The sequence below is a fragment of the Electrona antarctica genome (assembly GCF_951216825.1).
Source record: "Electrona antarctica genome assembly, chromosome: 8".
Classification (NCBI taxonomy): domain Eukaryota; kingdom Metazoa; phylum Chordata; class Actinopteri; order Myctophiformes; family Myctophidae; genus Electrona; species Electrona antarctica.
The window spans coordinates 16165581-16191880 of record NC_136789.1 but is presented as its reverse complement, the minus strand read 5'-3'; the positions used below and the strand labels follow the sequence as shown (position 1 = coordinate 16191880).

At 41.6% G+C, this 26300-nt stretch overlaps 2 protein-coding genes across 4 annotated transcripts in view; both read left to right on the top strand.

The window, feature by feature from the left end:
- Nucleotides 1-1395: 1395 nt before the first annotated feature.
- On the top strand, nt 1396-2700 carry LOC306927785 (26S proteasome regulatory subunit 7-like; the record flags this gene model as incomplete). The annotated part of the gene is made up of 1 exon (XM_079507637.1): nt 1396-2700. One exon carries the CDS (start codon nt 1396-1398, stop codon nt 2698-2700), a length of 1305 nt encoding a protein of 434 aa, XP_079363763.1.
- Nucleotides 2701-4102: 1402 nt separating this feature from the next.
- LOC306927516 (ryanodine receptor 1-like) overlaps nt 4103-26300 on the top strand; it is a 128094-nt gene continuing 105896 nt past the window's right edge. For all 3 annotated transcript variants that reach the window (XM_079507277.1, XM_079507276.1, XM_079507275.1), the window contains exons 1-17: nt 4103-4333; nt 11919-12038; nt 12833-12931; nt 13325-13345; nt 13452-13526; nt 15391-15469; nt 15896-16008; nt 16456-16555; nt 17192-17288; nt 17369-17443; nt 17928-18084; nt 19264-19431; nt 20904-21025; nt 22374-22560; nt 23127-23262; nt 24813-24908; nt 25815-25933. In XM_079507277.1, coding sequence (XP_079363403.1) covers nt 4286-4333; nt 11919-12038; nt 12833-12931; nt 13325-13345; nt 13452-13526; nt 15391-15469; nt 15896-16008; nt 16456-16555; nt 17192-17288; nt 17369-17443; nt 17928-18084; nt 19264-19431; nt 20904-21025; nt 22374-22560; nt 23127-23262; nt 24813-24908; nt 25815-25933 — 1812 coding nt within the window. In that variant the 5' untranslated portion in view covers nt 4103-4285. The remainder of the gene's footprint in view (nt 4334-11918; nt 12039-12832; nt 12932-13324; nt 13346-13451; nt 13527-15390; nt 15470-15895; nt 16009-16455; nt 16556-17191; nt 17289-17368; nt 17444-17927; nt 18085-19263; nt 19432-20903; nt 21026-22373; nt 22561-23126; nt 23263-24812; nt 24909-25814; nt 25934-26300) is intronic.

Sequence of the window (26300 nt, the reverse complement as noted above, 5' to 3'; positions counted from 1 at the left end):
GCTGGCCAGAGGAAGACAGAGGTCCACATTGGTTCCAGTTTGGTATCTTCAAAGTAACCGATCTTTGGCTTTAGTTTGGAGAGCTTGTCCGAAAGGTGCTGTGGAACGGCCGTGCTGTCCTGGCTCAACCTTTGTAAACACACAAAGGATGCCATCACTGTGGAGAGAGGGGCAGCGCCAAGGTTAGGAGCAGCTCTGCTATTCTTTTGTTTTTATTTATCTTTAATCAAAAACACCACAGAGAATTAACTTTGGGGAAAGTACATTTGATTTTTGCAACTATCAACTAACATGTACTCTACATATGTACTCTACACACTACATTATTGTGCAACAAGTATTGCGCAACAATGTATTTGCGCTCCGACCAATATTTGTCACATTTTGTCAGTGACACAGACAGTCACACTGTTCTGTTCCAACGAAAAACCCACTACCTGTGTGTGTGTGTGTGTGTGTGTGTGTGTGTGTGTGTGTGTGTGTGTGTGTGTGTGTGTGTGTGTGTGTGTGTGTGTGTGTGTGTGTGTGTGTGTGTGTGTGTGTGTGTGTGTGTGTGTGTGTGTGTGTGTGTGTGTGTGTGTGTGTGTGTGTGTGTAGCGGGTTACATTTGGTTGCCTATCCAATGTGTCTTGCTGCGTGATGCGTCCCGCAATGCATAAGGTAGGCAGGTCACACAATCAGATGACTAACCATAACAGACTACGCAGTACCATGTCAGCGTCCACAGATGCACAGGACTCGCGTTTCCTTGCTGTGTTGTTGACTACTAAATCATGCTACCAAAAAGGGGACTCAGTCATGCCCAAGTATGGGGTGTGTTGTCTAACATCAACGTCATCATGGCATCAATCACAAACAAATCACTCTGCTCAATTAACGGACCAGTATTGGTACTAAAGGGGCACATATGGCCATATACTAATGACATCAGGCATCTCGAATTATGCCCATAAAAGGGGCAAGGAGATCTCAATGTATGGCCATATCAGTCTGATCGGGGGGGAGAGCGAGGGGAGAGAGAGGGGGAACTATCCCTCCAATGTCTATGGGCTTTTAAAGTTTAGCAGTTAAACAAACATTGGTGTCATGTGACAGCCACAGTGGGCGCCCCTCACTTCACACAAGTGTGATGTCCATGTGACGTGTACAGATTAGAATGCCTGCACAAATAGGCATTGTTAGGCATTTATGGTTTGTGTTTTATGTCAGACTAGAGCTCTGGTCAGCATATATAAATGTTACAGTTTAAGACGAGCCGACAGAGGTAGTCCTGAGATCTCAATGCCAATTAACAACCCCTGTCTGTAGTAATTTGGGAGATATATTAAATACAGCATTGCGAAGCACAAGATTTTCATTGAAAGCAAATAATTTATTCCTAAATACACATCAAATATGCCAGATCATTTGGGCAGTGATCAGAGGAAGGTCAAAGAAGAAAAGAAAACAGATGATGGACCTATCAGAACTTTGGATGAAGGAGAAATTGCCTTGTTGAAAACCTATGGCCAAAGCACATACTTCAGACAGATTAAACAAGTGGAAGATGACATTCAACTGTTGCTCAAAAACATCAACGAGATCCAAGGCATCAAGGAATCAGACACGGGCCTGGCTCCTCCAGCACTGTGGGACCTGCCGGCCGACAAACAGACACTTCAGAGTGAGCAGCCTCTGCATGTGGCAAGATGCACGATGATCATCAATCCAGACACGGAGGATGCAAAGTACATGATCAGTGTTAGACAGTTTGCCAAGTTTGTGGTGAGCCTGAGTGACCAGGTCGCCCCGAACGACATCGAGGAAGGCATGAGAGTTGGCGTCGACAGAAACAAGTACCAGATCCACATTCCCCTTCCTCCCAAGATTGACCCAACTGTAACAATGATGCAGGTGGAGGAAAAACCTGACGTGACCTATAGCGACGTGGGTGGATGTAAAGAGCAGATCGAGAAGCTCAGAGAGGTGGTAGAGACTCCGTTGCTCCACCCTGAGAGATTTGTGAATCTGGGCATCGAGCCCCCTAAGGGCGTGCTGCTCTTCGGACCCCCCGGCACGGGGAAGACCCTCTGTGCCCGAGCTGTGGCCAACCGCACCGACGCCTGCTTCATCCGAGTCATCGGTTCCGAGCTGGTGCAGAAGTATGTGGGGGAGGGAGCCAGAATGGTCCGCGAGCTCTTTGAGATGGCCAGGACTAAGAAGGCCTGCCTCATCTTCTTTGACGAAATCGACGCCATCGGAGGCGCTCGCTTTGACGATGGTGCCGGCGGGGACAATGAGGTCCAGCGCACCATGTTGGAGCTAATCAACCAGCTGGACGGCTTCGACCCGCGCGGCAACATCAAGGTGCTGATGGCTACAAACAGACCGGACACCCTGGACCCGGCCCTCGTCAGGCCCGGCCGTCTGGACCGAAAGATTGAGTTCGGCCTGCCGGACCTGGAGGGGCGCACACACATTTTCAAGATTCACGCTCGCTCCATGAGCGTGGACAGAGACATCCGCTTTGAGCTGCTGGGTCGTCTCTGCCCCAACAGCACAGGTGCAGAGATCCGCAGTGTGTGCACAGAGGCCGGCATGTTTGCCATCCGCGCTCGCAGGAAGATCGCCACAGAGAAGGACTTCCTGGAGGCTGTGAACAAGGTCATCAAATCATATGCCAAGTTCAGCGCCACATCTCTGTACATGACCTACAACTAAGATCCTCCGCTAGGCTTTGTATTTATGTAAATTTAGATGGTCGTTCTTGATCACTCAAAAATATGTTATCGTTCTTTACATCAAATAGGGTTGTATCATTTTGTTGTCGCTCAGGTATATTAGCAAATATAAAATTGTGTTATAGGTTATATGTTTACAGCACATAAAGAAGAAATAAAAAGTCACATTTAGGATTTTGTGCGAACTTGACAAGCACTACTGAAGCAGGACAGTGTCACACTGTGTCTACCAGCAGTAGATTTGACAGTACATTTGTAGTATTCAACCTGATGACTGATGGTTACAATGACATGGTAGACACCACCACAATGGTTTAGTCCTAGTCTGGTTTAGTCCTGACACCTTTGATTTTTTTTTCTTTTTTTCTGATGCTCTTTTACGTTTGAGACATGTTACAATAGGCCTATCTCACAGCGCGCTTTCCACGCCTACTTCCGGTAAATAGTGGTGTCATTTAACATTAGCATTTACACGTTTTTTTTCTCTGGAGAATCTAAGTACATTTTCTAATGTAAAAATGTGACAGACCAATATTATTATGAAGCAAACAAGATGGTAAATCAGCTCGAACAGATAGAACAAACCTTACCTTGAGAAAACAAATGTTGTAGACTTCTTAAATTACCTCTGTTAACATGTAGCGTCTATGGAGTGACGTCACGCTATCACCACTAACCCCGAAAGGGGGCGTATTAAGGGGGCGGGGAAATTCTGTGAGATAGGCTTATTGAGCTGTATTGTAGATGCAATCATCTATTCCCAAACTCTCCCAAGTAGGCATGTTGTTGCATTGGACGAAGTATCATCAAACATGATGGGTGCCATAGCGTCAAATAACATTTTTAAGTTAAATATTTCAAAACGTATTGAATATTTAACAAAAAGATTCAAAACATCTCTAGGTCTCTAAGCTATTCCTGAAGGAGATTATCATTTTATGACATTACTAAGAGAAGTTATGCCAGAGCTAGAGCATGGCAATCCATTAAGAAAATAGTGTAAAATAGTAAATAAGTGACAATAACATAACTGATCTCTCTTAAGAGATCCTGCACCAAACGGCACCACATTTCTTGTGCACCCAGCCAGTTGGTCACAGAAGTATTTTAGCAATATTTAACCTTTTAATTTAATTCAATGGGGCTCTGGTCGGGCTGAAACCTTGCCCAGGTTTGAAGTCATACAGTATGTCATAGATGTCACAAATGACTGACGTCATAGATGACTGACGTCACAACCTGGACACATGCTATCCAAGATCCTTGTTGGTGCCATGCTGTGCCACATGATTGACATGCTTCCTTTTCTTTTTATATGCTGTGATGAACAGAAGTGAAGTGTCACTCCTCTCTGTGTGTCATAACACATAGCCTGCCAGACAGAGAGGCACTCACTTGCTGGACTTATATTGCCCTTCAGGGCAGCCAACCCCTCACCCCTCACAACAACATTGTCCTTCAATGTCACTCAGCCTGCACACGGCCACTGGGACGGGTTGAGACACAGCTAGACGTTGTCCCCATCTCTTTCAGGGTGTTTAGTGTCTAATGCCTCTAATGCCAGCATGGCTGAAGGCGCAGATGGGGAGGAAGAGATTCAGTTCTTGCGCACGGTAAGCAATGCAGAATTTACTTTTTCCTACCATGATGGCGATTAAATGAATGAATCACATTGTCGGATGAACGATTAATGTCCTCCCACAGGGGGTACCTTTTTCAATATCAGAACAGCTCTTGTGATGTTATATTGTGGTAAACTTGTCCATGTCACAGAGTACGATAATAGTTTTTATAATATTGAATGGCAGCCTATGCCTGGAGAATAGGCAGACCCTTTTGCATTTGTCAGATAGACTATGAAGAATAGTGATAGACATGGACAGCTGGCTGCTTTGTCACCATTGTTATCTATTTATACACCGACTGGAGTGTATATTTCATGTTACTGTTTGGTTGTTGAGAAGACTACTATTACTGTAGTGCCAAGACACTGGGAACACTTGTTTTATTGTGAATATACTTAAATGACACGTCACGTTTGTATGACATGTACAGTATGTATCATGTAGGGCCCTCATGGGTGTGTAAAATCCTGAGTGTACTTTATTGGACACTGAGTTAAATTATCACTCATGCAGGGTTTTGTTGTGATAGAAACTTGCTGGATGGTTGCCAGTTTGAATCCCAAACCAACCAAAGGAATCTATGTGGGGAATGGTTGGTCTTCCCTCCACTGAGACAAGCACGAGCCATCTCTCTCGAGTGTTGCCAGAGAAGTCTGTACATGTGCAGTCAACTTTGCATTGATATTTTGCATTCATATATTTTTATTAATCCTAATCCTATATCCAGCTTTTAGTGTATCTGTATGTTCACAAACTTTGTCCTACACAAACATTAAAGTTCCATTGATAATGAATGGAAAATGTTACGTCATAGTGTCTGAGCAAATGGACATATTGTCTATTTTACGTCATGATGTATGATAAGAGCACACCTCACTTCACACGGGTGTGATTTCTTTAATTAAATTCACAGTGAGTAGCCTATGTATAAATCCCACTCGTGTGAAGTGAGGGGGAGGCTCTTATCGTCATACATCATCATACATCACATTCCGTGCTCAGCCAATCAAATCATCTCAAATTTGGTACACACAAACACACAAAGCTGGCCAATCAAATCATCTAAAAAACATGTTGGAGCAGTTGGCACTGCTCAAAAATGGAGGGACGTCCTCGGGCTGTCAGCGTGCACAAGAGATTTGGCACCGATTGGTCCGGTGGTTTGTGAGATTAGTCCTGGACACAGACAGTGAGTCAGACCTCTCTACTGCACCGCCTGCCTCTGAGGAGCCAAGGCGTAAAAAGGTTGTATCATGTTTCATCCTGCATGGTGTCACACCCGTTGTCAGAGTTGTCATAATACCATAATACTATGTGCTATGACATCAGTACCTGGTGTCAGAGTACATGGAGGCCAGTCTCTGCATGTGTGATATGCACCACCTTGTGAGAGTTCAAGGATCTCCATAATTCTGTCTGTTCACAATAATGATAATGAGGTTGATTGGGAGACACACACACACACACACACACACACACACACACACACACACACACACACACACACTATAGATGCCAGCAGGGCAGAAGTGGGTACAGAAAAGAGTGCTGTAACATTTCTGTAATAGTGTCTGAGCAAATGGACATACTGTCTATTTTACGTCATGATGTATGATAAGAGCACACCTCACTTCACACGGGTGTGATTTCTTTAATTAAATTCACAGTGAGTAGCCTATGTATAAATCCCACTCGTGTGAAGTATCGCTTTGCACGCTACTGCTTTCATATGATTGTTAGCTAATTTTGGGACGGTTCTGCCTTTGTTGGTACTGCATTGAAGTTCTTCAACATGTCCTGGTTTTGTCATGATTGTCATAATTATGGTTATATAGTAATTCATATAAGGAAGAAGGCTCTTATCTATAGATTAGTAGGGGTCTAACGATATAGTAACTGTAAGTATATCTATATGTAAACAGAAATATCGCATTGTATCGTTTAATATTTCCCTTAAAAAACCTGCACTATCCACAAGTTTCACACATAGTAACGTTCATGCGATATTTTTCCTGCACCCCATCACTATCTCTTTTAATGCTCAGTTCGTATTGTGTTGCCCATGACCATACAGGTAGGAGTTTATTGACCATACAGGTAGGAGTTTAGAATAGAATAGAAATACTTTATTAATCCTCGAAGGGACATTAGTTGACTCTAAATCTAGAAGCGCACATATGCAAGCAATGTATGCTAGCTGGCTCTGGCTTCTTCTGTGGCTATTTCCACATATAGGTCAAACATTAGTCTCCATAACTTTACCTGTAAATGTGCAAGTTGTTACAGTATGATACAGTCTGACCACATTTAAGATGTTTACTGCTTTAATCATATGAATGGCACAGTAGTAGTACAGAATTATATTTTCTTTTATAGTTTTATTTGTATAGCGCTTTTGCAAACAAGGTTACAAATACAAAGTGAAGATAAAGTTTAATCCGCTCAATTTAACTTGCCTGCCACGATGCATTGGCTTACAGCAAATACAACATCTAGTGTATTTAATAAGAATGATGATTATAGCACCTTTGGGTTCAATCAATGTAAGTATTGCTTTGCTGTTTGCATCTATTGCACTATAATAACCAATGTATGATTCAAAAACATTACGTACTGTAGTCTAACCCTGAGAGGTGAGCTAGAATAAAGTTGCAGTATGTCAAGCGTTATCAAGCAGCATTACACATGCATGTGGAGTGTGAAACATTTGATATACGTGTGTGTACTGTGTATATGTATCACTCACCACTGAGACGTCCGAGAGCGTGTCTGTTTATAGCCCCATGTCACAAATCTAAGACCGTTACCACACACATGCACGCACACATTGTGTGTGTGTGTGTGTGTGTGTGTGTGTGTGTGTGTGTGTGTGTGTGTGTGTGTGTGTGTGTGTGTGTGTGTGTGTGCGTGCGCGTGTGCCAATTCTCCCTAATCATAGGGTGAATGGAATGTTGTGAGTGAATTACTGTATCATTATCAGTCCAGCAGAGATGTATGTCCAATCCAAGAAATATGTCAAGACTTTTTCACATTTATTCAAGATATGGCAATTTTCTTTTTTTGAGTGGTGCAAACCACTCCAACAACTGGCTTTGTACCCGTGTACCCGTGTTTGTTCGTACCAAAAAAACGAGCATGGTTGCTATGGTTAGCAACCAAAAAAACGAGCATGGTTGCTATGGTTAGTGTGTGACGTCACTGCACCACTCAGTTCACACAGATGTGATTTTTAAGTTACCTTTTGGCAAAAAAAAGCAGGTTTGTAAGTAAATAGTTACTATTATTTACTATAGGATAAGATGTTTTTTATTTGTAATTAAATGAAAATCAAGCAACATTGTCATTATATAGCATTTCGGAATCCTACAGTACATTTCATATTTTAATTGACTTAAGTTGACTTGGTTTAATAAATGCAAAGGCACACTGGCACACTTCCAGTTTAAAGCGGAACTATGCCAATAAAATATAGTTTTGTCCAATCTGTGTGGTAGTATAATTAATACTTATACTTACTTATACTTATACAATATAACTTATACAATTGGAGTGGTTGTATTTTCTCTCCCTGCTCTTCTATTGAGACATTTATATCGTGTCAAAGGTCATGTCTCACCTAGACATTGGATCTGACACAAATGTTGACCTGACGGTCAAGATTACATTTATCCCCTGAGCAAGCAGGCAGGCTCTATTAGCTCAATGGTTAACATTTCAGCACTTAACCGGGTTCAATTCACTGGGTATAAGAGGAAAGTTACATAGTGCATCTTTTTAAGAAAGTACAAATAATGCAGAATAAACATGTATTACTGTCTCATCCAGAAGGAAAGCTGTAATGTCAAGATGTGGTCAAGACTGACCAGTTCACCCTGAACCTGGTACTGCGTTCTATATTTATTTGCAGGGTGGGGATTAGCACGTTTTATGCTCTGCTCATTTGAAACACCTGTTTACTTCAGTCCATGATGGAACTCATTTAGACTATAAAAATATATAGTTTAAGAGATTCACAATGACATGCATGTTTTTGTAAGATTTTCCATTGACACGATCATTGTAAAGGTTTTGGCATGGCATGTGGTTATGGAGTATTTAGCATTGCTAGTTGCTAACCACACAGAGTGTACACTCAAACCACTTAATCCTTAATCCTTCTTCGACTGCATGGGGTCCCCCAGGGGTCTATACTTGGCTCCCTCCTTATTTCCCCTCTGCTCCAAATCTCTTCACCGAAAATAGGCGAGCTGCAAGCTCACACCACGTTTGCAATGTGACTTGTGAGCTTGTAGATCGTCTATTTTCGTGAAATGTTAACCTATTATTACGTGCCCAGAATAGGGGAGCTTGGGTTCAAGTGGTCAAGGGTTCAGTGTTTTGTTCAAGGACGGCAGGATATAGCAGCTGACTTGAATTGACTTGAATCTATTCTGTAATATGTTTCCTTAATGGGATGGGATGGTCTCACCAATGACTCTTGGTACCAATGACCAGGCACTCTTTTGGCCCAATCGACACCCTGTATTCTGCATCCCAACAACTCTTTATTTATCTGCCAGGAACTAAATGAGTTCTCGTTGGTGGAAAAAAGTACTCCCATTCTTTTTTTCATTTTCTTTTCAAAGATTTATTTTTTGGGCTTTTTTTGCCTTTATTTGACAGATGATAGTAGGTAGACAGGAAAGGGGGAGAGAGATGGGGGAGGACACACAGCAAAGTTCATCGGAATTGAACCCAAGCTCCCTTATTCTGATCTCCAACCCGCAACACGCTGTAAAGCTGGCTTAGCAGCCAAGGGGCCTGAACTGCGCTGAGCCACGGCCCAGGCCTACTCGCATTCTTTACTTAAGTAAAAGTATCAATACTGCAAGAGATACTCTGTTACAAGTAAAAGTCCGGAATTCAAAATTGACATCAGTGAATGTACAAAGTATTGGCATCAAAACCTGTACGTGCCCGTCGGCCACCGGCCTACTTGAGAACGATGCAACTTGGGAACCTAATAATACCCTTTGTCAACTTGTCATAGCACCCGTCTGTCTGTGTTTCACATGGAGATCTCTGTATCTGCCTGTCTGCCTGTGTCTGAAGAGGGCAAACTGGTTAAGTAATCAGGTTGGCAGGTGTGGGGTTGCCATGGCAATCAATTGGCTGAGGCAGAGGCTGGAAAGTGCACAGGTGAGGGGACTTTTGTGGTGGTTCTGGAGAACCGTGGGTCTGACCGACTCGATACCCGGCACTGCACTCCCTGCGGGGGTGTGGAACGCGTGTGTCGAATTTGACAACCGTACACACACGCACACAGACAGACACACAGACAGAGACTTGGCGCATTTATAGTTAGATGCAGAATGTCCCATTTCAAGTTATCAAATGTATACAATTCTTAGAAGATATCACATCTACCAGCTCATAATGAGTCACATCACGACAGATAGGGGTATATAGGGCTGAAGGGTTTAGTGTATGTTTTGTAATAATAATCAAAATCTATAAAGTAACTAGTAACTAAAGTTTTCACATAAATGTAGTAGGGTAAAAGTACAATATTTGGATCCGAGATGTAGTGGAGTAGAAGTAAAAGTATTGGAAATTGTAAATACTCGAGTAAAGTACAAATGGTACAGTACTTTAGTAAATGTACTTAGTTACTTTCCACCACTGCTGGCTGGCCTCCACCAGTTGACCTTGAAAAGTGATTCTCACTCCTGAGTCCTGCTTGTAAAGAAATATAGCTGGCAATTGTTCTGTTCCTGTCCCACTGCCATGTCTCTCCACACATTCATACTGTACCACTTGCCAACTTTTCATGAGGTCATAGATTTTTGCATAAATAAGTGGATTATTATTATACAGTTATTATTGTGGTTATCTTTGAGGGGCACTAGCTTTCGGAATTACGTCATATTGCAGCCACGTTTACGGACTTTTAATGTTTGTTTAGAGCACGTTTAACAAACATACAGTAGCAGCCAAGTCTATGGACTTTTAATGTTTGTTTAGAGAACTTGAAACAAACATTAGCAGGCACCCTTCAATGTCCAATTGTACATATTTGGCACACAATCTCTGAGGATTTTACCGTATATTTTCACAAAGCTCCAACTACGAGGGCAGCTTCATATACACATCCGTGAGTACGAGCTAACGATGTGAAGTAGTACCCGTAATGCACATTCGATTATTTTATGAAGTAGCACCCTGCTTACAATTATCACAGTACCTACCCCGTGAGAATTTTAAGCCGGGTCCTCGAGTACAAATATGTTTCAGAAGAAAACACAACTCACTGAATACGGCGCCGCCGCACTCAGTTGATGAAGATGAGTGAAGTCTATTCAACAAGAGATTTGAGAACTAGATTCCCTACATCAGCAATCTGAGTAATTGCATTATGGAAGCTGAGCAACGAGTCAACGACGCCCAGTGTTTCCAGGCCGCCTTGATCTCAAATATCTGGTGCTTTCCGGAGGGGAATGTGTGAACAGCAGGTGCAGAGGCCTGAAATAGAGGGCGGCTGGTTAGTCAGGGGCAGAGGGGCTGAGAGATTAGTGTGAGGCTAGTGAGTGGCACAGAGATGCAACAAAGAATAGATGGAGGAATGAGAGCTGTTAAGCGAGAAGGAGCAGCTGCTTGTTCTCATACAATGTCCATGAACATGTATCAAGACACTGACTCCATGCAATGCTGCACTGCAGCACAGTGCTGCCTATGGAATCTCTGATTGTTGTCTCCTCATAATGAAGTTGATGAACTTGAAGTCGTCTTTTGTGCACACACCACACCACACCACACCACACCACACCACACCACACCACAACACACCACACCACACCACACCACACCACACCACACCACACCACACCAGGCCGGACTGGGCTGAAACCTAAACTTTCTATGCAACATTTTGAAATGTTTTACATTTTGTAACTTAAATCATACACATACAAGTACAATAACCCAAGCTGGGTACCCTTTTAGTTTCATACAGTACAGTATACAGTATGCTGTTTTTCTCCGCAGGTGTGCAGATATTTTCTTATGCAATGTACAGTATTGTGTAAGAGCTGGGCAAAAATGTTGTTCCTCGTAGTAATTCCTGAAGGCCTGACTCAAAATTCATTATCTGCAGCTTCATTGTCAAATAAAATGTTTCTAGTAAGGGCTAATATCAAAGTTCTGATGAGTTGAATGTGAAAAGTATTGTAGGCACTATTGAACTTGATAATAAAGAATGTCTTAGAATTGGGACATGGTTTAAATTTTAGAATTCCCCCATCGATGGAGAGTGAAATATAAATTTGCATACCGTTTTTTGATATTGCTGTTAGATATTGTTCTGTTCTTAAAAGCAAGTCTCTGCATGAAAATGCAGAAAACTTGTGTTTGTTCCTCATTATAATTTACAAACTGAGGTTTGGCCTCAGTATTATATGCCCCAATATCAACAAGTCCATGTCCTATATGTACTGTACTTAATGAATAAACTTGGATTGTTTTGATTATTTATTTCTGTTTTCTGTGTTGAAAATAAACCCATTCACATGAACTCTTTGTATTGTTCTATTTGTAGGATGACCAGGTTGTGCTCCAATGCACTGCATCCATTTTAAAAGAACAGATCAAGCTATGTCTGTCCTGCGAGGGCTTTGGGAATCGTCTCTGTTTCCTGGAGACAACCTCCAATGCTCAGGTACGGCAATGATACGATACAGGACTGGTACAGGAGCCTTAATACTGCTATTCCACACTACTACAGTAACTACTGTACCCCTGCAGGCTACCCGATCCAAACATTGTGGATAGAAATAACTAGAGCTGGGACTTTAACTGATTCATTTTGATTAATTCATTACAAAGGATACTAGAAAGGTGCAATTCTGGGAAATTGCACTGTTCTTGATTAATTCTGTCTGTCCATTTATATTACATATTGTGATGTCACTCCTGTCTGATTGGACATTATATTGTCCAAACAGAAAATGGACTTTTGGGGTTACAGAAACAAAAAAGGTCAACAAAAAACAGTTTTACTTTAGGTGACATAAAAGACCTAGAACAATAGTGTGTTGCCTACAGCAACCACACTACTAACACGATCAAAACAAATCTCACTGGATGAGATTCAGGTGTAGCGATCATACCGGTGCACCAATCAACAGACCCCAGTGCATGTAATGGAATAAGGAGCCGAGCAGGCCGCTTTGCTTGGCCCAGTGGGTGAGACATTTTGATTTAAAAAAAATCACTCATTGATTCACTCGTATAAAACCATCCGTTTTAATAATAAAAAAAGGTCAAATATTGATATACGATTAATGCGATTAATTTTGATGAATTAATTACAAAGCTCTAAATATTTAGATTTTTTTTAAATCAAGTCTTAGCCCTAGAAATAACCGGTATTATTGTTCCACAAAACTAAAATTGTTCATTATTGTTTTTATTTCATTTGTCATTTGGGTGCATGGATGTGCTGTGTTGTAGAATGTTCCTCCAGACTTGGCTATCTGTTGCTTCATCCTGGAGCAGTCTCTGTCCGTGCGGGCGTTACAGGAAATGCTGTCCAACACGTCCGTGGATGAGGTAAGAGCCGGGCACAAAGGTACCCTGGGAAATCATCAGTGTTCATTTGACTCTCGGTTACAAATGGATTAACTATAACTAAGGATTTTACTGTGTAGATTTTACTTTCAGAAAACTGGCTTCAAAGTATATCTCCCATCCAACCAAAGTAGATCATATGCTGTTTTTTTGTTTTGTTTGTTTGTTTGGAATTTTAACCTTATTCATGACCTTTAATCTTTATTGAAATTGTGGCTAATACTGTTTGTCTTTGTACAGGCATCTGTATTAATGTAGTATTAACCAAATAAGAGATGAAATGCCATTATTTCTTCTTATTCTTCAACTTAACTTTCCCTTGTTTCCTCCATGACTCCACACACAACACGCCCTCACTCTTCCACCTGCTGACAGGCTGTCGATTTGGACAAATGGGTATGTGTTCTCACTCTTACTGGGGGGCGCGTACACACTGTGTCATCGCAACAGCAAAACATGAATTGATTATTACTCAATATAACTCTCTCTCCTGCTCTGCCAGTCATCACAGGGAGGAGGCAGTCGCACGCTGCTGTATGGCCATGCCATCCTGCTGAAACATACGCACTCCAGCATGGTAAGCACACATCGTATTTATTGAGTGCCCAACACTCCCTGCTCACTGGTGCTGCCCCAGCCCGTAGAGTGGAGTACACATCATCCACATTATGGCTCTTACACCCGCATTGACCAAGGGTGATATTAGACCTCTGGGCTTCAGGCAGGGATATTCTACTGCACATGCTGTTGTTGTCTTCAAATCTGTCTGTATTTCTGTAATAATAAGGACGTTCATTCATCACTAGACCTTCCTGCCACTACAATGATACAAAGAATAGAACTGTGACTGTTGTGTTATTCTGTGTGCTATGCTCTCCTGCTATCATGTTAGTTATTTTTATGTTGCTCGATTCAATATTTAGATTTATATTCATTTTAGCTGCCTCGCCCCCTTTCCGATCCAAACCCATTGTAACTTCAAACTCCTTTTTAACCATGTTAGATTAGATTAATCAAAAACACCCATCCTTTTTTTCTGGTGACTGATACTGCCCTCCTGATACGTAAGGTGTTTTTTTATTTACTTTTTTCATTTATTTGAAATAATTGAATATCAAATGAATATCAACTAGAAAAAGTGCCCTTCTGGGCACAGGTCTCCACCAGGAGGATAGGAGTGTGTGATGTTTGGCAAAATGTTTAGGAGTAATTATAAACATGTTGTGTGTGTGTGTGTGTGTGTGTGTGTGTGTGTGTGTGTGTGTGTGTGTGTGTGTGTGTGTGTGTGTGTGTGTGTGTGTGTGTGTGTGTGTGTGTGTGTGTGTGTGTGTGTGTGTGACACGGCTTGGCCTGTTGTAGCGCCACCATGAGGCTGATTTGAAAACTTGTACAAAACGGGTACAAAGCGGGCTACTCCTGAAAAGTTTAGAAGCCAATCGTAGGCAATGAAGGTGGATTATGAGAAATCAAACAAACCCGTCTTGATCACATGACTATGGAGAGCATGTGTACCGATTTGCGTGAAATTTGGATAACACCTGAAGGAGTAATATTAGAAAATGTGCTTTACATATGTCGGCCTCCTGATGGCGCTATAAAGAGCAGATGTGAAAAATTCCAGGCAAAGGTTTTTCCTTGGCCTCTAGGGAGTTGGCATACAAAGTTATCCACAAATCCGTGCAGTTGGAGGTAAAAACACTTTTTGGCCAGTTATAGCGCCACCATGAGGCTGAGTTGAAAATGTTCACGTGGCATTTGTTCCTCGGCCTAGTGGGAATGTGCGTGCGCAATTTCACGGAAATCACACGATGTGTTCATGATTTGCAGCATTTTGTTTAAAACTGAGCACTACTGCGAACTTTGGAAGCCAATCTTAGCCAATCAGGATGGAGTCTGAGAAATATGAAAGACCAGTTTCGTTGAATGGCTCTAGAGAGACTGTGTACCAATTTGCGTGATGTTTGGACAAAATCTGTAGGTGTACTGTCCAAAAACTTGTTTTGCACAAAGCGGCCTCCTGGTGGCGCTATAACAGGCCGTTCTGAAAGTTTTGGGGCAGAGGTTCATCGTTGGCATCCAGGGAGTGTGTGTGCAAAATTTGGCATCGACCGGGTTAACGGTGCCGGAGATTAGCTGTTCACAGACGGACGGACGGACGGACGGACACGGACGGACGGACGGACGGACACACGGACGGACGGACGGACGGAGTGCAAAACATACTCTCTCCCCATGCCTTCGGCCTGGTGGAGACAAATATCTAAATACTGAATCGAACAACTTATAACATGTCTGGGGTGTTCACATAAGCCTGAGTAGACAATTGAATTACCAAAAGTTTTTTTTTTTGAATGAAATATCCCTTTAATATTACCAGCGGTTCAGTTGATGCCATTGTCACTGTAGTGTACAGTACAGTATGTGCTCTCATTCTACTACAGTATCTGTGCTGTCTGACCACCTCACGCTCACTGACAGACAAGCTGGCCTTTGATGTGGGCTTGCAGGAAGACTCTACAGGTCAGTACAGTATGCACTGCAGAATTTGTCCCTCATTTTATGGCTGATTGTTTGTCGTACAACAGCGTTGCACGCATAAATGCTAAAAATATTTACAAGCTCACAACATGTTGTGATGTGACATGATGTTGTGAGCTTTTAGATGAACTAGTAAACTAAGTTTGCTGCAAAACCGCAGGTCTGTACATCCGACATCAGTCAGCAGAATGTATGTCGTAGCTGTATTTCTTTAATAGTTTATATTGCGAGATACAAAGAGTCTGTATATGTACTGTGTAGAGCCTATTCAGCCTTGTCTACAATATCTGAGAAAGAATAAGCTGTCTATTGCTGTTGATAGTGGAGGACAAATAGTATTTACTGCCTATTCTAAGTGAAACATAAACAAGGTGCTGTAGGCATTGTAATAGTATGCGTCTTCTTCAGGGGAGGCATGTTGGTGGACCATCCATCCAGCTTCCAAGCAGAGGTCGGAGGGAGAGAAGGTCAGGGTGGGAGATGACCTCATTCTCGTCAGCGTGTCCTCCGAGAGATATCTGGTAACTTCAAGCTGGATATTTCACCAAAACGAAACACAGTTCAGCTGTTGTGTCTTGCAGATGTGTTGATGCTGAAAATGTAACTTTTTTTTAGTACAGAGTTAGTACAGGTGTCAAGTTGGTTTCAAGTTCGATCTTTTGCTGAGTTCAGGCGGCCTGAACATCTAGTTTTCCAAAAAGTGTTAAAATAATTTAAAAAAATGTTATAGGTTTTTGAAATTTTGAAAAATGTAAAACGTTATATGAGCATATAATATGAGCATATATGTCCCAATTTAAATAGGGTTGCTGGAGTGAATGTGGTTATCAACTCGGACAGTTAAAAACCAAGTACCAAGTGAACTCCTGGTACCGAAGCGGAAATGCATCCTGTGCACGCTGTAGGCTGATATAATACAGAATGCATGTTGGATACAGATTGTGATTGATTGATTCTCCATTGTCCAGCATCTTTCCTATGCCAGCGGGGACCTCATGGTGGACGCATCCTTCATGCAGACACTGTGGACTATGAACCCTGTGATGTCTGGCTGTGAGCTGGCTGAAGGTACACACATGATTCCCCTTTACTCCCCTTTGCATTCAGTTATTTTCATGGCAAATAATATACTGTATTTCATGTCTTTTTTACATCAATAGTATGTTTTATGTCGTAAAATCACTGGGATACTCCGTGGGCCATACACAGAGTTGGTTCCTTGTACCGGACAATTTTCATTTCAATGCATAAAAGCAACAAAATTACACCTGTGTGAAGTGAGCGGTGCAACTGTACCGTGTGGGGGTCCCGGGAACATCCATACCCCCAGGAACTCGCCCAGGAGGGCACGGTCAAGAAATGACAGAGTTACTGTCTTGCAGCTTTCCGTGCTCGGACAGACACAGGGACATACATACACACATTGCTACGTAATGGAGCTGTTAGGCACCGCTCAAAAATGACGGGGCCATGAAGTTAATTTTAAGCAAAGTTCAAGTCTCTGTGAGTAGATTTTCATATCATACTGAAATGAATGGAATCCAATGGCTTGCTAAAAAATTAAACAAACCACAATATGCTTTGGAAAAATGGTCTCCAGTAATGTCAGATATACAGTGACTCAGTCAATGGGCTAATCAACATGGCAGACCTGGCATGGTAACTTTTAATCCACTTTCTTCCTTAATCATCTGCACTGTCCAGGTTTTCTGATCGGAGGTTATGTGCTACGACTGTTCCACGGTCACATGGATGAATGTTTGGCCATCCCATCAGCCGACCAAGGAGATGACCAGCGGAAGTGAGGTCATACACACAGAACATACACCACAGGGGAAGGGTCAAAGCTACATAACGTACAATATGTGGTTTTCTTTTCAGAGTTGCTCATTATGAGGGAGGTGCTGTGTGCAGTCAGGCCCGGTCGCTGTGGAGACTTGAACCACTTCGTATCGCGTGAGTATAGACTCATTTAAAGCCACTTACGATACTTTTGATTCATTAGTGAGCTTTGAGCATCTTATTACTGTAGTGGATGGTAGTAAGTGTAAGTGTATCAATATCCTTTCTTTAATCTATCTTCAAAACTCCTAGCAACCTTGGTTGATATCAGCTTGTGTGACTTTTCACACGGGGAGCGACATTACGGATCCACGGGGTCGCACAGCGCTCCATATTTGAATTGATGCATTTCTTTCTACACATTGCGTAGAAAAAGGTCCAGCACAATTCAACTGTTGATGCGGGTGTGCGTGAGGGGATCACACTCACTGTTAGACAATTCCACGGGATCGCTGTCAGATTGCTTGTGCCTCCCTACCTGAGCGTTCGCCTCTTATTGAAAATAGAATACTATATGTATCAGTGGCCTCCTGTATGAAAAAGTATTTTATCTTTATTTTTCCCCATTTTGCTGAAATTTGTGTTACTTACTGTGCAGGTGGAGCAGCAGTCACATTAAGTGGGGCCAGTCTTTCAGGATACGTCACATAACAACAGGCAGGTACATCTGTCTGGACGAGGAGAAAGGTCTGCTGGTGGTTGACCCAGAGAAGGCCAACTCCAAGATGGCTGCTTTCTGCTTCAGGATTTCAAAGGTCAATGCCACAACAGCACCAGTTCAATTTAAAGAAAGTAAAACATCATAGGAACATTTTTAAGAGTTCACAATCTGCAGTAGCGCGGAAAGATTTTCTCACCACCTATGACAATGAAGACACTTTCTCATAATGTCATCTGCATTTACCCTTTTTGTAGCTGATGTTTTCACAACGCATCCCATCCCGACGCATTTTGAGCTATTTTTGGCGCGTGACAGTGCCGGCTTAAGCTTCATACATTTATTCCATTACAAATGTACCAAAGTTGTACCTTGTGTATAATTCATAAGTTGCTGTAGAAGTGTGATTGGGGTATTCTCAACTCCTTTTTACGGTGTGCTTGTCGGGACCTAATCTCTCAAGAACAGTTCGAGAGGGTGCTGTTTTTTATTTTTATTTTTCTGATGGGTTCGCAGATTGGTCCAGACCTAATCTTGCAAACCTCACTGTTCTTGTGCACCCTGCCATTATGTCAAATAAGTACCTCCACACATGTGTTTTTCACATATGGTTATTGTAATGTTTGCACTGTTGTCACTGACACTTAATATTGTTTTGGGTACTCTGAGGACACTGTAACCTGGTGGTGCTGGTGGTGTTGTTTTCTGCATAGTGCAGGTTAGTTGTATAGGTGTACACTTTTGTCTACTGTTATTGATAGTGCTTCTTATTGTACTTCTGTAACTTTGCAACTCTTCGCCTCTGGGCGACCGAGATTATCGATATATATATGTAAAATAAAAGAAAATCACACCCGTGTGAACTGAGTGGTGTAAGGTCTTATATAGACTGATCAGCTGTGGTCTGACGTAATGTCTGACGTAATGAAATCACACCCGTGTGAACTGGGTGACCATAGCAACCGTGCTCATTTTTTGGTACGAACAGACAGACAGACAAACTAACAAAGCCAGTTGTAGGAGTGGTTTACACCACTCAAAAATGAAATCTGTTTGGCTGGAGTAAAAATCCCCAACAATATGGTAACAAAAAATTATTGCAAAAAAAGGAAGAGTATTTGTCATACTTCAGTGACATCATAGATGACATCACAGGCTGGCCACATGCACGTCAGACATTCTCATGGTAGCCACGCTGTTATGATACGATAACTAACTTTAATAATTTAAACAATTAAGTCACTCATTGATTGTTTGTTTTTTCCCCCAAATGCAGGAGAAGATTGAAGTGGCTCGTCAGAAGCGAGATGTGGAAGGTATGGGAACACCTGAGATCAAGTACGGGGAGTCCATGTGCTTTGTACAGCACGTTTCTACTGGCCTCTGGTTAACCTACGCAGCTGTGGATGCAAAGGCAGCACGCCTGGGTCCTCTAAAGAGGAAGGTAAACATGTGTAATCTCACCTACCTTTAGGGATGCTACTACAGATTATTTTCTTAGTGATTATTCATTTTCATTTGATTACTTTTTGATTCATTGAAAAATCAAGAAGCGTGTTTTAAAAAAAATCACACCTGTGTGAAGTGAGGGGAGCTAATATATTAAAGTCTAACTCATGTTGATTAGGTGATGTAATGGTGATGTAAAACAAACGGTGCCAACACAAACATTAAATGCCATTAACAATAAAGAGACAATATGACGTAAGTTTTCCCTTCATTGTCAATGGTGTTTATTAAGCAAACATTGAACTAAAGACAAACATTAAACCTGTATTAAAAATTAAAATATATTAAGCACAAGTACAAGTATATATCAGTCAATCAACGCAATAACAACGAAATTATAATTGATATTATATAATCAACTATAATGATTGTCCTACACACAAATATTGGAATAGCGCAACTCGTTGAAACAGCTATTTTTCAAAATTATAATCAATAATTAATTATGTGTTAATTAATTCAATTGATATATCTATCTTCATCAACTAATAATATTAGATTAATCTCTCAAGAACACATTCAAAGAAAACAGAGGGCAATGTTTTTTCCCTATTTTTTGCCGATGGGTTCCCAGATTGGTTTTAGATTAGATTAGATTTACCGTATTATAGAAATCGCATTAGTGACACCTAAGCCAAATTCCAATACCCAAAATATTGGCCACTCACACTCCAGCATGACTGTGTTACGGTGAAATTGGTGACCTGCTGAAATATGTGACCATCTTGTGGACTTCACATAACTTACATGGAGGTCTTTAAATACGTGCCCTAAATACCTCTAGGTTGAACTCTGCTAATAAACAAACCGCAATGATTTACGCTCAGACCCACGATTGTCATACATTTCAGCAGGTTGGGTTAAACCTTGTCCTCAAGGAGGAAATTAAAAGTACAGTATCAGCACTACGTTCTGTTGGACTGGAATAAACCTTGTTTAAAAATAAATACAAATTGTGAAAAATGCTCATTATTTATCTAAATCTTTACATATTATTAATTGGCATTATGACTTGTTTAGGACTCGAAACAAAAGGTTTAGGACTTGTTTGGGACTCAAACCGAAAACTGTTGGACTTTTTTGGGACGCGAAACAAAGTTTAGGACTTTGACTTTACTTGAGATTTGACAGGCTTGACTTGGGACTTGACTCAGGACTCGAGAGCAAAGACTTGAGACTTGACTTGGACTTGCAAAATGGACTTTGTCACATTGAGGTTTCGTCTCCTTTTCAAGTGGGCCCTGAGAATTTCTTCTGAAAAGCCCTGCTTCACACTCACACAGTGACACACATTGGCAGCATGGGAGCTACCCAATACAACCACAGTCCTACACTCCCGGCCACTGACAAGCTTCGCTCGTAGCTATACGCTGTGTGTGCATACTGTATGTGTTTATTTCTTCTCAGGCCATCCTTCATAAAGAGGGTCACATGGATGATGCCCTCACAGTGGCTCGCTCTCAGACAGAAGAGCAGCAGGCTGCTAGAATGATCTACAGCACCTTCGGCCTCTTCAACCAGTTCATCAAGTACCTACCTACGCCCACAGCCATTACCTTGTGATGGATGTCCTTTGCCCTTAAAGGCCTGGACAGACCAAGCTGTCTTGTCTTGACTAAAGGGCCGTCCACTCACACTAAGAAAGATAACTATAATGATAACTCTGAATATGTCATTTAAAAATCGTTCTAACTGAAGTGGTCCACAGCACAACTATAATGACAGTGGTGAACGATATTGTTTGGATCACTTTCAAGGCGATTTTAAGAATCATAGAAACTTTGGCTGCCAATCAAAATCCATTAAAAGGGCATCTGGGGAGATGAGGAGACATTATGCATAGCTAGTGGTAGCTGGTAGACTAACTGGCATTACCTCAGGTAGCCTTCAAATATCTCGCCTCCTTATAATATATCCATATAGCCTATTGCATGTCTTTCATCACCGTGGAGGCGGAGATCTTTCTCTCGTTCTCTCGTTCTCTCTTGGTGCCACTGTTTACAGAACGTTACGGCGGTTAATTCAGTGCGGACACTCACATAAGACATAACTATCGTTATAGTTATCGTGATTGGTGTGAACGGCCCTTAACTGTGACTATGCCAGGAGTTCAAATCGGGTCTCATGTTTAACCACAATAAGCTTAAGATAATAGGCCTAGCGAGCCACAGCGTGTCACAGGTTTCAAATCCTGATCCCGACAACCTTTGCTGCGTGTCACTCCCCATCTCCCACTCCCCATTTCCTGTCTACATACTGTGTACTATCAAGGCAGAAAAAGACCCTAAAGATACTTATATATACAGTATAGTGAAATTTGCTGATCTACAAGCTCAAAACGCAGTGCATCATGACACATTGTGAGCTTGTAGAACTGCTAGTTCCGCTATTATTGGAAATTTAGCAACCCACATGACCCAAAAATAAAGACTAGTCTGACTAGTTCTGTAGTTTTCTTTTCTAACTATAAGCTTATTTTTTCCTTATATCCTGCACATTTTCAGAAGGGGGTCTCTGATAATAAAATCAAAGAAAGAGTTTCCCGCACACTGTCTGGAACAAAAAGACATGTCTGTGCTGATGAAGGTCTAACTACCGAAACGTCGACTTAATAAAGAGCAAAACATTTGCTCCAGTTCCAGACAGTGTGTGGGACATCTTTCTTAGATTAAAAAAAAAATCAGAGTTCTCCTTCTGAATTATTTGCACCTGTCACCAACCTTTTGAGGTGTGCAATCGGCCTTCTTCTAAAAATGTTATACCCTGCACAAATTCCTTTCTATGATATTAGTTTTTGTATGTATTATAAATGAAGAAGTAATAACCCCAACATGTGATGCTGATGGAGTTGTTCTTCTCCCCTGTTGTGTTGTCTAGATCTTTGGATGCTCTGAGCGGGAAGAACAAGTCGTCCAGCTCTCCTTCTCTGCCCATGGACGCCATTGTTCTCTCCCTGCAGGACCTCATCTTCTACTTCCGACCGCCTGATGAGGAGCTCGAGCACGAGGAGAAACAGTCCAAGCTGCGATCTCTCAAGAACAGACAGAACCTCTTCCAAGAGGAGGTTGGTCACTATCACCGGGTCACCTGCAGAGTCAACAGGTGTCCTCCTCTGGAGAGCATTGAATGTGTAGCCTATAGCAGATTTCATGGGGGATCCTTAACCAGTGGTTCTCAAATGGGGGTGCGTGTACCCCCAATGTGTACCCCCTGTAGTACACAGAGGTACTACAGTGGAAAATGGAAAACACAGTTTAAAGTAAATGTGCTCAGGGCGGTCTAATTTCAAGTCTTTCACTCCTTTTCTTATTTCAAATGTTATATTCTTCAATATATTCTTCAAAAGGTGGGTCATCATTCATTCATAGCATCAGGTGGATACCTCATATTATGTCCAAAACGGCTACTTTTCAGGATTCAAATTAAAAAGTAGCAAAAATAGCAGAGCTTCAAGCTCAAAACTTGACTGAGCTTGTAGATCTGCTACTTTTGCTACTTTTGTAGCAAAGGAAAAGTAAGGCATTAATTTACCTCAAAAAGTTTAAATATGGATCCCTTTCATGGCAATTTTTTTAGAAATCCCGCTCATCTCTCCAACATATTTCCAATGTTGTTTTGTCCTCTAAACAGGGAATGATCACTCTTGTACTGGACTCTGTTGATCGGCTCAACGTCTACAACACAGCAGCACACTTCTCAGAATTTGTAGGGGAGGAGGCCGCAGAGTCCTGGAAGGAAATAGTGAATCTACTGTATGAGTTGTTGGGTATGTTCTTGTCCTTTTCATGACGTATTATTTTCAGTGATGATTCTTTTTTACGTGTAAAAGTACTGTATTGTAGGGCTGGGACTCGATTAAAAAAATAGTCTCATCAATTCGAGGCATTGTAATTAATTAATCGAAATTAATCGCATTTTAATCACATCAATATTTGACCTGAGAAGCATTTTTTCAATTAAAATGGATTTTGGTATACGAGTGAATCATCAATGAGTACGTTTTTTAAAATATGCATTTCCCATCATCCACTGGGCCAAGCAAAGCGGTCTGATCGGCTTCATTCCAAAACCTATCCGGGTTGTGCAAGGACATGCTGTGATTGGCCAGTCACTGTGATTGCCAGCCTAAACCTAACCCTAACCTCAGTAAAACTATGCCTAAACCTAATCCTAACCCTAACACTAACTAACCTCAGTAAAACTATGCCTGCCCGGGGGAGTGGTTATAAGCACAACCCAGCTTGGATTTGGAATGTCGCGTCTGATCCATAAAGCCTCTTCCAGCTCTGGGGCGTCTGTATCTCAACGGAAGGGGACGTTCGGTAGGCCAATCAGAGGCACGACTCTCTCTTTCCCAGCAGCACTTGCCTTCCGAGATTCCGCTTGACTTCATCCTCCCGTTGGAGACAGGTCTCTCCAACCAGAGTAATCTAGTAAGAGTGTGGCGACACAAGCGTTGACTCCCATTGTAACAATGGAATGCGGAAGTGCTCATTCTATCTCAATGGGATAGTTCCAATGAGATCAAAGTGTCTCTTACTATTCCACTCGGTCTCCAACGAAAGTGCAGCGACCAATAAATCATCTATATTTTGTTATGGTCTGATCGGCTTCCTCTCCCATTGCGTGCACCGGTATGATCGGTACGCCTGAAATTCGTCCAGTGAGAGGTTCTGTGGTGCAAAAACTGTGTTAATTTTTTAATCGCGTTATTGTTTCTGTAATGAATTAATCGAAATTAATCAGTTAAAGTCCCAGCCCTACTGTATTGTTTTGTTGAGTTTATTTTCACAATGATTAAACAAAACAATGGTAAAGTTGTATGTACTTACTATATGATACATACAGTAATAATATGCTTAAAGGACAACTTTAGTTTTTTTCAACCAAGGTGCCATACTGTGTGTCGTTGGCTCAATATGTCAGTCTGTCACCTCCCCTTTCACATTCAATAGATCCCGTGATCTTTTGTGGCCAGATGTAATTTTCTGGGGTCGTAGGACTATAGTAAATACAAAAGAAATAGCTATAAAATGTCCATGTTCGAATGCTAAAATCGCTAAAACGAAAGAAAGCAGCAAATGGAAAAATACTAACAATCTTTTACTTTATCTAATAACAGCCTAAAACATGAACCTTTGGTTGAAAAAAACAAACATAGTTGTCCTTTAAGATTAAGAACATAAGTGTACAACAGCAACATAAACAACAAGATGACAAGCAAATGAACCGCACCGTCTGTAGATGCTGCATCAGGGTTTGTTTGTATTTGATGCACTAAAGTTGCTAAACAGTTGTTTGTGTCTCCATGTTAAGCTTCTTTGATCAGAGGGAACCGTGCCAACTGTGCTCTGTTTTGTGATAACCTCGACTGGCTGGTCAGCAAGTTGGACCGACTGGAGGCGTCTTCAGGTACACAGTTATTTTCCCTGCCCACTGGCCATCGACACCTTCAAATGCACTGTGGTCATATGACAAAAAATAAAATAAAAAACATCCCGGATTTTACAGTCTAAGATTCACAGTGACAACTGACAACCAAGTCCCATATTCTTTGATTATTACATTACATTACATTATACTTAAAACAATAGACACATTAAAAAGAGGCAAAGCCATTTAAAAAAGGTAAAAGGAGCAGACAACATTGGCAGGAGAAAGTGCTGATGCATTCAAAGTGCATATGTGTAAAGTGCTGTTCATCTCTCAGGATGTTGGCTTGGGGGCCTAAATAGTGTCAGCACTATAGTGACAGCAAGAATGAAAGGGAATGTGTACAAGACGGTGGTGAGACCAGCTATGTTGTATGGTTTAGAGTCGCACAGTCGCACTGAGGAAAAGACAGCCCAGGAAGCATAGCTGGAGTGGAGGTAGCAGAGACTAAAATGTTGAGTTTCTGTTTGGGAGACACAAGGATGGATAGGATCAGGAACGAGTACATCAGATGTTTAAGCCAGAGCGTCCAGGCTGAGATGGTTTGGACATGCAGAGGAGGGATAGTGAGTATATCGGTAGAAGGATGTTGAGGTTGGAACTGCCAGGCAGGACTTTTATGGATGTACAGTTAGTTGGTGTGAGAGAAGAGGAGGCAGAGGACAGGGTGAAATGGAGGCAGATGATTCGCTGTGGCGACCCCTAAAGGGAAAGGCCGAAAGGAAAAGAAGAAGATCCTAAATAGTGTCATAAACAGCATATTGTAGAAGACCTTATGGGTCCATTTCCATTTGTACACTGTCAGAATGTTAAGTTATGTGTTTTAATCTGTATAACATGACTTGTGATGTAAATACACTTGCGGGCATATCTTTCTTCCCGCAGGCATCCTGGAGGTGCTTTATTGTGTTCTCATTGAGAGTCCAGAAGTCCTGAACATTATTCAGGAGAACCACATCAAGTCGATCATCTCTCTCCTTGATAAGCATGGACGCAATCACAAGGTTGATACTTTTATAGTAGATCATCATAATATTAAATATTATATTATTAAAACCATATGTGTTCGTTAAATGCATCATACATCAAATATTAATTCTGCAAAAAGTTAAATAGCAACAAAATAACACCATGTCTGTACTGTATATCGTTTGCTGTCTGGCATAAACCTTTTATCTCGCGCTGGTGGGAGAGCAGTGAAACTCAGCACAGCTGATTTTTATGTTTTGATTAGGTGTTCCATCATGCTTGTTTAAGCACGGCTAGATGGCTATTTCAACCAATCAGATTGCTTCCTTCAAACGGCCTGTTATATAATTTAGCCCCCCCCCCCCAGATTTTTTTCCCCTTTTTTGTTTGTTTAATATTTTC